This window comes from Bos javanicus, chromosome 8 (assembly GCF_032452875.1).
Source record: "Bos javanicus breed banteng chromosome 8, ARS-OSU_banteng_1.0, whole genome shotgun sequence".
Taxonomy (NCBI): domain Eukaryota; kingdom Metazoa; phylum Chordata; class Mammalia; order Artiodactyla; family Bovidae; genus Bos; species Bos javanicus.
The window spans coordinates 97,701,804-97,714,631 of record NC_083875.1 but is presented as its reverse complement, the minus strand read 5'-3'; the positions used below and the strand labels follow the sequence as shown (position 1 = coordinate 97,714,631).

Sequence of the window (12,828 nt, the reverse complement as noted above, 5' to 3'; positions counted from 1 at the left end):
AGGCGGTGGGGGTTCAATCCCTGGTCGGGGAGCTAAGCTCCCACATGCCTCGTGGCCAAAAACACCAACACATAAAACAGAAACAATACTGTAACAAATTAAAGACTTTAAAAAATGGTCCACGTCCAAAAAAATAAATCTTAGAAAAAAACAGGATAATTTGAGCATCAATATGATGATGGATTATATACTAGTGAATAAAACAGGAATAGAGTCCATACAGGAATGCAGATTACAAATGAGGGAAAGAGAATGCCAGAATACAAGTGAAGGCTAAAAAAGATGAAGAAGCCATGTCATTTGGAAAGGGCATAGCAGTACTTTTTCCAAAAATGCATAATTTGAGTCTAGTCATGAGGAAACACCAAACATAAATTGAGGGACATTGCATAAGACAAGCACCTTGTAATCTCAAAAAAAAAAAAAAAGTTAAGCTCCCAAACATCAAGGAAGGACTGTGAAAGAGCATAGCCTGGAAACCAACTAAATGCAGTGTATTATTCTTGACTGAAGCCTTCTGCTATGGCAGACATTACTAGGACAACTGCAAAACTTAAGTGGGTGTGGGAAGTAGTGGGTGGTTTAACTGGGAGCTTTTTGTGCTGTTCCCACAATTTTCTGTAAGTCTGAAACTGTTTAAGGATGAAAAAATTAAGGTTCTTCGCAAAAATGCAAACATATAAAATTTATAACCCCAAAATTTAAGATACAAAATTATTTTAAAGTGGAGATAAATTATTACCTTAAATGAATATCAAACAAGCAGAAGCAACCTTATTGACCAAAAAGAAATTTGAAAACAAAAACAAAACCAAAGGAAACCCCACAAAATGCCATCAACAAATAGGACTAAAATGCAAAAAAGCTGCAAAGAAAAACAAAAAAGTCACTTCAGGGTTCATAAATGCATCTCCTGCCACATACAAATTCTAACCTTAAGCTGTTCTAAGGCATAGCCTCACCAGCCCCTTTCATTCTCATCCAATTTTTAACCAATTTTGAGGTAACTTATCATGTTCTTCTAATCTGTTGGCAGATAAAACCCAGCTGATTTCTGTGATTTACTGCCAGACACTCTTAAGAATTCTGAGACAAATGTGGACTTTGTCATAGAGATGGAAGATGTCAATAACAACTCAGGATCCACTTCAAATATCCTTTGAGACTTAAGGTTGCAGCCCAACAAGCAGTCCTGGCAGACGCAGGCTTTAGGTGTGAAAGACCACTGACAGGAAGCCATCTACAGCTGGTTTAAGTGTAGAAGTGCTCAGTTTTCATCACAGAAAACCTTAACAGTTGAAACACTGGAAAAAATTGGCATGGCTCCTTGGGAGGCCAACCTCGCCAGGTACCTGAAGACCACATGGTCTGAAGAGAACACTATCTACAAACATCTGTAACTCATTCTGAGCCAGGTGAGGAGAGAGGACGAAAGCCTACTAGTGCAATTAGAAAAAGTTTGCGTGAGACAGGAGGCAGAAGTCTGTGCTCCAGCTACGCTGTACCTTTGAAGGATCCATTAGCATTCAGTCTCTGTCACAGTAAACTGAGCTCAATGGCAAAGATCATCACGTTCCCATTCCCTGTGGAATCCACAGCACCACATGTGAAACAAATTCGTCACCAGTGATGCTTCTTTGGTCCTCCTAGCCTCCTCTTCAGTGCAAACCCTTCTTGAGGGACCAGGTTTATCATATTAACATATATTAACATATATGATAGGGAAGATCTTTTATAACCAATTTATCACTATTTAGTGTGCCTCCCCAAATGCTAGTGCACAGCGCCCTTCCCTAGCAAGTCCAAGCTTTGCTCCCTACCTCCCTGTCACCGTTGCTCCCAACTGCTCTCCCCCTCCCTCCAGGGTTCCGTCCACTCTTCCAGCTGTGGTTAAGATGCTCCCTCTTACGGACCCAAGTCTGATCCCAGGGCCCAAGGATTCCCAGATGCATTCATTTGACTTTTCTGTTCTGTTCTGAGTCATCACTACACAAGGTGCTTCTGACACCGCTTAGTGCTGAATTTTGGACTTCTCTGGTGACTCAGATGGTAAAGACTCTGCGTGCAATGCAGGAGATTCAGGATTGGCCCCCTGGGTCGGGAAGATTTCCCTTGGAGAAGGGGAATGGCTACCCACTCCAGTATGCCTGCCTGGAGAATTCCATGGTCAGAGGAAACTGGTGGGCCACACGCCACGGGGTAGCAAAGGGTTGGACACAACTGAGAATAGCACTTTCTTATTCACTTGGTGCTTTATTTAGTTATCTTACTAAAGCACAAGAAATAGTATAGCAATAGTAAAGAATAATTTTAGACATCACATACATGCCGGACTAGCACACCAGGCGCTCCTCCCTTTGATAATGAATATGTGGGGGTGATACCACACCTCTGAAAGACCCCATGATGGTCACAAGCAAAGCAAACTGAAGTTAAGACCTCAAGAGGCCCAGAATGACAAATAAAAGGGGGAAAAGCGTCATAATTTAACATATGATAGGGCTGGGTGCAATCTAAGACATGGATGGAAAGCTTTCTGTAAAGGGCCAGAAGGTATTTAGGTTTTGCTGGCCACAGTCTTTGTGGCAACTATTCAACAGCAAACCTCTTTAGCACAAAAGTAGCTGCTTATAGATAATATGTAAATAAAGGAGCATGGCTGTGTGCCAACAAAACTATTTATGGACGCTGGAATTCGAATCTTTCCGCCTTTTTGTAAACAAAACACTGAAAACTGTAAAGGCCGTTCTTAGCTCATGGCTCATACAACAGGCAGTGAGCCAGATTTGGCTCATGAGACTGCAGTTTGCTGGCCCCTGGCTTAGAACAAAGTGGAACAAAAAGGACAGTGGGAAGTCAACTGGAAGAACACACTGTACCTGAGCCGCACAGGAGACAGTTCAGCAGAACACAGATGTGGTCAGGAAGGACTCCTGTAAACTGCTTGCTTTTGAGTACTTAGCTATCTCAGGCTGGCTGATGTTTTTTTTTTAAAAAAAAAAGAGGTTTGGAAAAGGGAGAACTCCCTGACATCTCTAAAGCCCCCATGGACTTTGATATATACATTCTAGGAAGTGTCCCATCTCTGTGTTGATGTTTTCACTGTGAACACAAACAGGAGACCCAATAAAACCGACCTAGTGCTGGGCATTCCACACCCTAATTCACCACCAACAAAGAAAGCAGAAGGATCAGTGATGGGGCACTGTCCATTTCCAATCTAAGATTCTATACGGTAAAATCATTTTAAAAAATGAGAAATGCCATGTTGGATATATTGAAAATATTTTATAATTAATTCTCTAGAATCCTAGCCATCGAGTACAGGAGAAAAAAATCATATGGTGGAACACTTCAGTATTTTTAAACAATGTAAAAATATATTTGACTAGACGGCAGTAAGAATTTAACAAGTATAAACTTAAGCTTCTTCAGGTCTTCCACAGAGCAACTAAACAATCAACAGATTTCAAGAAACAGATGACAGAATACCTCCAACGCAAAAATTCCGAAGTCATGTAGCCACTTAAGATTAAGAGATTTACCAAAATGTTTGTAAATTAAAAGATAACAGCAAAAGGCCACATAAAGCCTATTTCTTTCATGGTGTCATGGCTGATTCTTTCCACAGATAAACAGAGCACTGCAAAGAATGGCCAAACGTGGCCTGAGCTGTCTTCTGCTGATTATTAATCCCACTATTTGTAGTTTTGCTGTCCAAGGACAAGAGCTCCCTGTGATCGAACACGTCCTGCTGTCACTTTCCAGAGAAAAAAAGAGGTGGCTGCTGGTTGTTTTTTTCTCTCCTTTTCTAGTTTTCACTATGCTCTAAGCAATTAAGTAGCAGATAAAATATCATGAAAATAAACGAATACTCCATTATCTCACCAGAAATGCCATCCCTCTTCCCAACTCATTGCTCTACCTCGAAAGATGAACATATTTACAAATCCTCATTTTATTCTGAGACATTTTTGCACAATCCATTATAAAACATACAGGTAATACAAAGTCCAAAGGTCTTGTTGTGTTTATGGAATAAACACATGAAGATTAAACTACATGATTAACATGGGAAAAAAATCATAATTTTGTTTATTTTCATAAGAGATAGGTTATGAGTGCATGATGTAAAAGCTTAAAAGTCATCACCAAACTGTGCTAAGGATTAAGAGATTATGTAGGATAAAATCTGTGCAAATTCATCTTCTTAACTCAGTATAAGATGGTAGAAAAAAAATTATTTCTTTAGTCTTTTTAATACTCAGGAAGAGAGCTGAAAAAAATAAAACAAGTAGACACACCTGCCCCCTCTTCATGATCAAATAACAATGCCAACAAAGGAGATTCCAAAGAAAAAAGCTGAGATGAAAAAAATCCAAATAAAAGCCAACATTGCTATTAAGATTTTTCTTTTAATATGCCATGAGATATCTTGATTGTATATTTTCCAAAGTACTATTCCAGCTGCATCTCCCAACCCTTCCAAAAGATTTTGCCAGTCTTTCCAATGCAATAAAAGATGCTGGATTGTAGTTCTGTCCACCTTCTCTTTTCAAAAGCAAAATAATCCTAACAACTTTAATGGTCATACATTCTTATCTAATAAGGAAAAAACATTTACAAATATCAGAAACCCAGTTTTGAGACATTTGCATTAATCTTGAACTGAATCAGCATTTTGTGGGTTTTAAAAAAGGCAGCAGTTGGAATTCACGACTTGCTGACAAACACATTTCTGCTGAGGGAAGGGGAAGACAGGGAGAGTGAATGCTGCATTTCTTCATTGGCCCCAAAGTGCTAACTCCACAAAGGGATACATCAAAAGCAAACATGCAACCGTGGTTTTTATAACTTTTTACTGCAATATAACAATGAAGTAAACAGTAATTAGGCAGCTACCAATTTACCCCCCAAAATAAACCAAAAAAAAATGTAAACAGAAAAATAACTCTGCCTATACTTGTACAGCTTCGCAAATCATGTTAGAAGGGTCTCACATTCAATGATCAAGAAATTTAAAATAGCAGTTAATTATTTTCATCTTAAGAAAATGTTCCCCCATCTCCCCCCTTCAACCCCAAGTATTATCATGAAAGAATGGGCTTTCTTACACATTAATTTTATACTTATTTGAAGCAGCAACAATAACCATCAATAATTTGGCATTTCTGTTTACAGTCACTCCCATTTTTTTCCCCCAATTTCACAAAGCCATTATCCAGTGTTGCCATAAAATAGGGACTGTAGATTCTAGGTAGCAAAGATTCTTTCTGAAACCAATGTTAAGTCAAAGAAATATAAAGCAGGGCATTACACTAAATTTCTGGATCTAGTACACTAAAAAGAGTGAAACCTAGGAAAAGTTACCTACTGTTTTATAGAAGAAATAAAGACCTGCAAAAGCTGATTTTTGGTTGTATAATATTTTACACACTGTGTGGATTTGCGGCATCTGCTAACTGAAGCAGACATGCACTGTATTTATCCCTGCCCTATATCCTAGATCCCTCCCTCCCCACCCCCAACAATCTACTACCTTATACCAAGTATTGTGGATATGAGCCCAAGTCATCCCAGACAATCCAGTGAACAAAGTTAGTGTAATGCACTGGTGTGAAGTGTGAGATTAAAAAAAAAGTCCCTTTCAATCTTCATCAAAGTTTTGCTGTAGAAGAAAATTGGCAGCCAAGTTCTCATTCTTCTCACAAGCAAAATATGCTTGTATCACAAGTCCTTCAGGAAATCCTAATGCCTTTAACTGCAAGAAAGAAAGAAAACATATTATGAGGTCATCATTGTTTGAAAACATACTATAAGGGATGCAAAAAACCTTGAGAATTTTACATGAATTCATCCCTGATTATGGAGCTGCTGTCCAATTCAAGGAGCTAGATAGAACTTTGGAGAAGGCAATGGCACCCCACTCCAGTACTCTTGCCTGGAGAACCCCATGGACAGAGGAGCCTGGTGGGCTGCCGTCCATGGGGTCGCACAGAGTTGGACACGACTGAGCGACTTCGCGGTAGCAGCAGCAGATAGAACTTGGGGCCCTTTCCTGTAACCACTTACAAAATTCTTTGCTCCTAGTTAAAATTTTGATGCTAAATAGATACTTTGATAACACTCACTGGCATTAATACTAAACGTTAGCTGCTGTGGTAGTTTAAAAATAAATGACCCTACAGAAATCTGTAAATCAGATGGCTTTTAGTACATAAGTGGTGAAGCTATGGATGAGAGCAACCGGAGGTGGAGGTGAGTTTAACTACCTAATCCAATTATTTGTTTAAAAAAAAAAAGCCATATCCTTAATTAGGGTCAATCTTAACCTCCTTGCTTTATGAAACACTTCATACTACAAAAACGAGTGGTCAATTATTAGTAATATTACATGACATACTTTTGAAATCAAGACATACAATATTGTTTTTATCTGCTTAATTTTTATAGCATTTTAAAAGGTGATATGATCCATTTAATTTTATTTTCCTAGTCTATTGAAAATCACTTGCAACTCAATAATCACTGCTTTTAAAAGCCTTTAAATACACTCAGGTGAATTAATCTAATTCCCCAGGTGCCATACATTTGTCCCTTGCATTAGACTCTATCAAGAAAGGGCCTTTAAAAACTAGGCAAAACTCCTAATTCAGCATGATTATACTCATCCATATAAGGACAAGAAACTCAAAAATGATTTTGTTACTTAGGTCTTGTCCACATTAAAGCTGGGCTAGCTGAAGTAAAAGGTAAACAGGGCACAATCCAACTGTATATGCTTTACAGTAAGACACACATTTAGATTCAGAGACACAGTATGCTGAAAGTGAAAGGACGGAAAAGGACACGCACCATGCAAACCATCAGAGAGAGAGCTCAAGTGCTATATTAATATCAGACAACAGACTTTAAGATTAAAAGTGTTACTAAAACAAAGACATTTTATGATGATAAAACAATCAAAAAGACTTCATTATAAACAAACAGAACAACAAAGCCCCCAAATACATTAAGCAAAAACTGACAGACTTGAAGGGAAAAATGCAACAATAGCTGGAGACGTCAATATCCCCAAGTTCTATAATAGATAAGAGAAGGCAGAAGACAAGCAAGTATAAAACCTGAAAAATACTATAAACCAACCAGACCCAACAGACATTTACAGAACACCGAACAACAGCAAATTATACACCTTCTCAAGGATACACAGAACAGTCTCTAAAGACCATGTCAGGCCACAAAACAAGCCCCAACGAATTTATAAGGATTAAAGTTACACAAATTATGTTCTCTGACCACAATGGAATGAACTTAGAAATCAATAAAAGAAGGATATTCGGAAAATTCATAAATGTGGAAATTGATAAAACCCTAAAAAACCTACAGATCAAAAAATGACAAAATCAGAAAATACTGAGATAAATGAAAATAAAATGTCAATACACTAAAATTTATGGCATGTTGCTGTAGCAGTTCTTGCAGAAGTTTCTACTTGTAAATATCTACAGGTATAACTCAGAGATACTGCAGGTTCGGTCACAGAATACTGCTATAAAGCGAATATGGCAATAAAGCAGGTCACAAGAATTTTTGATTCTCCAATGCATATAAGTTATGTTTACACTATACTGTAGTCTGTTAGGTGTGCAGCAGCATGACATCTAAAAACCAATGTATATACTTTAATTTAAAAACACTCATTGTCAAAAGTAACCATCATCTTGACAGTCAAAAACCTTCAATTGGTAAAAAAGGAATTAACTGCAAAATGTAACGGAGAGAGGCACAATAAAACAAGGCATGCCTATGTAATAAGAGATAGTAAACCAATAATCTAAGTTTACCTTAAGAAACTAGGGGGAAGAAAAAGGGGAAACTAAAGCAAACTGAAGGAGATAAAATAGAGACTAGAAAAACACAGACTCAACAAAACCAAAAACTCTTGCTTTTTTTCCCTTTACTGAATTGACAAGAAAAAAAAATCTGAGAATTCAAATGACTAAAATCAGAAATAAATGTGGGAACATTATTATTACTTTTTATAGAAATGAAAGCAACAATAAGGGAATACTAAGAACACCTGTATGCCAACAAATTAGACAACATATATGAAACAGACAAATTTCTAGAAAAACAAAAACCACCCTGACTCAAGGGAAAAAACAAAACAGAAAACCTGAACAAGTCCTATGACAAGAGACTTAATTAGTAATCACAAAACTTCCTCAAAAGCCAGGCCCAGATAACTTCATTGGTGAACTGTACCAGTAATTTAAAGAAAAATTAACACCAATTCTTCATTAACTCTTCCAAACGAGAGAAGAGAATAGAACTCACTCCCTAAGACCAGTACTAGCCTGACACCAAAATCAGACCAAGACACCACAAGAAAACTACAGACCAATACTCCTTACGCATGAAGATGCAGAAATCCTCAACACATCACTAGCAGACCAACTCCAGCAACATATAAAGAGCACTGAACACCACGACCAGAGGATTCACCTCAGGAATCCAAGGCTGAGCCAACACAGAAAAATCAGTCAGCACAACAAAGCATATTGACAGAAAAAGGGGCACAGTCACATGATCATCTCAACACACAATCTGACAAAACCTCACATCCTTTGTGATAAAAACATCCAATGTAATAGAAATAGAAGAGAACTTCCTCAACCTGATAAAAGGAATCTAATGAAACCCACAGCTAACATCAAACTTAATGGTGAAAGACTTAATATTTCATTTTCCTCTACTATCTAGAACAAGATAAGCATGCTGGCTCTTATCACTGCTATTCAATAATAGAGGAGGTTCTAGCAGGACAATGAAGCAAGTAAGTATATATGTAAATAATAATAAACAAAGGACATCTGAATTGAAAAAGAAGTAAAACTATGTCTACCTTCAAATGATCTTACATATAGAAATCTTAAGGAACACAAACAAATTAAGATTTAACAACTGAGTTCAGGAAGGCAAACAAAATTGAGTTTTGGTATACAAAACTGCATGATACACAAAATTGTATCTCCAGATAACAATGAACAATCCAAAAACTGAAATTAAGAAAACAATTCTAGGGACTTCCCCAATGGTCCAGTGGTTAAGACTCTGTGCTTCCAATGCAGGGGTCATGGGTTTGATTCCTGGTTAGGGAACTAAGATCCCATATGTGTTGGTGTGGCCAAAAATAAATAAATAAAAAGAACACAATTCTATTTGTAACAGTGTCAAAGAATAAAAATAAGTATTTTCAATAAACGGTGCTGGGCAACTGGATATCATATAGGCGAAACATATCAATCTAGACCCCTACACCTCACCCTATAAACAAAAAGTTAACTCAAATGGAGCACAGACATTTTTCATTACGTAAATGTAATAAGAGCTATAAAAACTCTTTGGGGAAAACACAGGCTCAGGTCCTCTGACCCTGGGTAAGGCAATGCTCTCTTGTACAACACCAAAAGCAGAAGCAACAAAAAGAAAATTTCTCCAACACAGAAATCCAGAACCGACAGGCTCAAAAAAAAAAAAAAAAAAAAAGTTGCTATAGAACAAGTGAGGCAATTGTCTACTGTCATTTCTATTATTTGAGGGGGTAAAACAGCACAATATATAAAGTATCTTTTAAGAAATACCAGTTATAAACCTTGAACACTTATATGCTTATGTCATAAAGACAAAGCTCAGATGCTTTTCTAAGTATTAAGTTATTTAATATGCAATTTCTCTGATTTCTACCTCAAAACACTCTGTGAGATAAGACAGGGCAAGCACTATGATTCTCTGTTTACATGGGGCCCAGAGCAGACGACTGACTAGTCACCGTATCATGGAAACCAGGTTACTGCACTGGCACGACCTGTACAGGCTGACCTGATAAGGGTGAAAGAGAATCAAAGTATCAGGTTCTGATATTCACTATACATATTGTATATAATTCACACACATATATTTACATTTAGAGACAACAGTGAAATAAAATTTGAAATATAAATTTAAAAAAGGATAATCTTGAATTGAGCATATACTTTTTTCCTCTTGAATTTTAAAACATCAATGAAATCTTTAGCTTGATTTATTTATAACAATTTCATGCTAGACTGGTATTTAATGCTGGTCCTTGGGCTTCACAAAGAACATGATGGAGAGTAGGGCTGAGAAGAGACTGTCTCCACTGCAATCCCTACATGAATAACGCTCTATTTGGCTCTGCTCAATAGGAGCTATCCTCCACGATGGAAATACTCTGTATCTAGGCTACCCAATGCAGGAGCCACTAGCCCCAGTGACTACTGAGCATTTGCAACATGGCTAGTGTGACTAGAACTGAATTTTTAAGTTTTACTTAAACTCACCCTTTCTATAGCTTCTTTTTCCTGAGGCGTTACTTGAATGTAGTTCATATGACCACCTCCAGCTTCTGCGATTCCTCCACTGCCACCTCCTCCCCCTCCTCCTTGACCACCAGCTTCTTGAACTGGTTCATTTAACATCTGAATAAAATGCTCCTGATGTTGGCTAATTTGCTGCAGTGATTTAAAGAACAAAAGAACAACACGTTGATATAAAGTACCTCCAGGAAAATAAAAACTCTAATACAAATAAAAAGGAAAGCTACAACTCTGCAATTGCATTATTTTAGAATGATTCTGGATTAGTTGGTCTTTGGAAGGATGTAATTTCTTGTACATTAAAGAAACTCAGTATTTCTGAAGGAGGTAAACAGTGAAAAATTAAAAGAATTCAATTTCTCTTTCAGAAACACTCCATTCCCCCATTACTATTAAAAAAACTACTTGATGGCTAAAAGAAAAATTATATTAATGTCTATCTATTTTTATCTTCCACAACTAGCAGGCACTAGAATGCTACACAAAACTCAAACACTTCATGGCCTGAGCACTAAGACAAGCCCACAGGGGTATTTTCTAAGAGGCACTGCACCTCTAGTAATAAGCTTGAGGAAGAGAGATTTAGAAAATTAAACATCTCTTTTTGCAAGAGTTTCTCATATTCTTTAATAAAGTGTTTCCCAAACTTAGTATTTGACTAAATTAACCCCACCCCACCCGCAATTCTCTTTTTATCAGTACCTCTATAACATTCTCCTGAGGGTAGCTTGGAAGAACAGTTTATACACCTGGTAGAGGGGAAGGAGTGCCCATTGACTTCTACAAAATGTAATACATCCTAACCATTTTTGAAACTGATTAAACAGTCACCTGAAGTAACTGAGGATTTTCTCGACCTATCTGTTGTAGCAATGCTGGAAGCAGGGAAGGATTCTGTTGAATAATTTGCCTCATCTGTTGAAACTGAGGCTGATTCCGTAAAAATTCAAGAGGGTGTCCTAAAATAAACAGGGATATTTTTAAACAATAACAAACATAATTTAGACAGCAAACACTGTGAAGAAAAAAAATGATTTGAGTTCTAAGATGTATATAAAATGAAGTAAGTAATGACAATCTTCAAATTGTACCAACTTGCAAGTCTTACACTGCAGAAATTATTCCTACTAGCTCAGGTAGAGAGTGGGTTTGCCAGGTGGTACTAGTGGTAGAGAACCTGCCTGCCAATGCAAGAGACGTAAGAGAGGCAGGTTCAACCCTGGGTGGGGAAGATCCCCTGGAGGAAGGCATGGCAACTCACTCTAGTATTCCTGCCCGGAGAATCCCATGGACAGAGGAGCCTGGCGTGCTACGGTCCATGCGGTTGCAAAGAGTCAGACACGACTGAAGCAACTCAGCACAGCACACAATGTAGAGAAAACAGACCACTCAAAGAAGGAAGTTTTCCTACAACTGCCTTGGGCACTCGATTTATCAAATAATACTGAGAACCTGTGCCCTGCATATACTCTATAAAAAGTATTAAAAGTTGTTTCTGATGCACAAAAATTCCTAAGAAATATATATACCAAAACTAAGAAACACAAAAAAACCTACCCTCTTTAATTGCATACAAAAGAATTATGCTTTTGAGGTTACGAAGATTAGTGAGAATTTTCTGATGTACATTCTTATCTCCTGAATTATTCAAGACAATCATTCAAATTAAAATGGCCACAGATCAGGGTTATTTACTCTTCTTTGTGTAACACTAGTTTTACAGAAGAAAACAAGACTCAGAAACTAAGTTATCCAGTAAGTGCCACTGAACGGGACAGTACCCCAAACCTGAACCACAGCTCTGCTTCCTCCATTTCCATGCTGAATCTCAGGAAATGAAAGCTTATCCTCTGGGAGACTGTACACAAAGTGCTTAGGGATTTTTATGAACCAGAACTGACTGCCATAATTAGAGCTAGGAAATACATAAAGGAATGATCTCTTCAAAATTAACAGTTTGAATTACTTTATCAATTTTACAGAAGAAAGAATGAAAGTGAACATTCCCAGGCCTCTCACAGGCTCTAGGCTTTGCTTTCTAGTCAAACCTTTGCCAACCCAAGTGTGGGTGCTAGTCAGTAAAGATACTTGAATTCAAGCTTTGCTCTCACCTCTAGATATAAGATATTAAATATACTAGGTTTCATTTTCTTGGTTCTATAATAACCATTAAGATCCTACTGGCTTTGGAATTATATTTTATGATATTTATAGGCAGAGAAAGAGACAAGGTGCGCAAACTATTCCGAATGGCTTCGGAATATAACACTAAATGCAAGCTGGGAAGCATCTCTTCCTTAGAATGAGCTAAACAGAATATGTCCTTTACCAAAACTGCAGAGATGAAGTTTAATATAAGAGTATCTTTTATATCCACGTAGTATAGTTTCTTCTGGGCCTTTCTCTAACACTAAAAGAGATTTTA

General features: G+C 37.4%; 1 protein-coding gene across 1 annotated transcript in view; it reads right to left on the bottom strand.

Moving 5' to 3' along the window:
* Window positions 1-3,940: 3,940 nt before the first annotated feature.
* Window positions 3,941-12,828, bottom strand: part of RAD23B (RAD23 homolog B, nucleotide excision repair protein) — a 44,748-nt gene continuing 35,860 nt past the window's right edge. The window contains exons 8-10 of the mRNA XM_061426418.1: window positions 11,235-11,362; window positions 10,368-10,538; window positions 3,941-5,761 (exon numbers count right to left, since the gene is read on the bottom strand). Coding sequence (XP_061282402.1) covers window positions 5,648-5,761; window positions 10,368-10,538; window positions 11,235-11,362 — 413 coding nt within the window. The 3' untranslated portion in view covers window positions 3,941-5,647. The remainder of the gene's footprint in view (window positions 5,762-10,367; window positions 10,539-11,234; window positions 11,363-12,828) is intronic.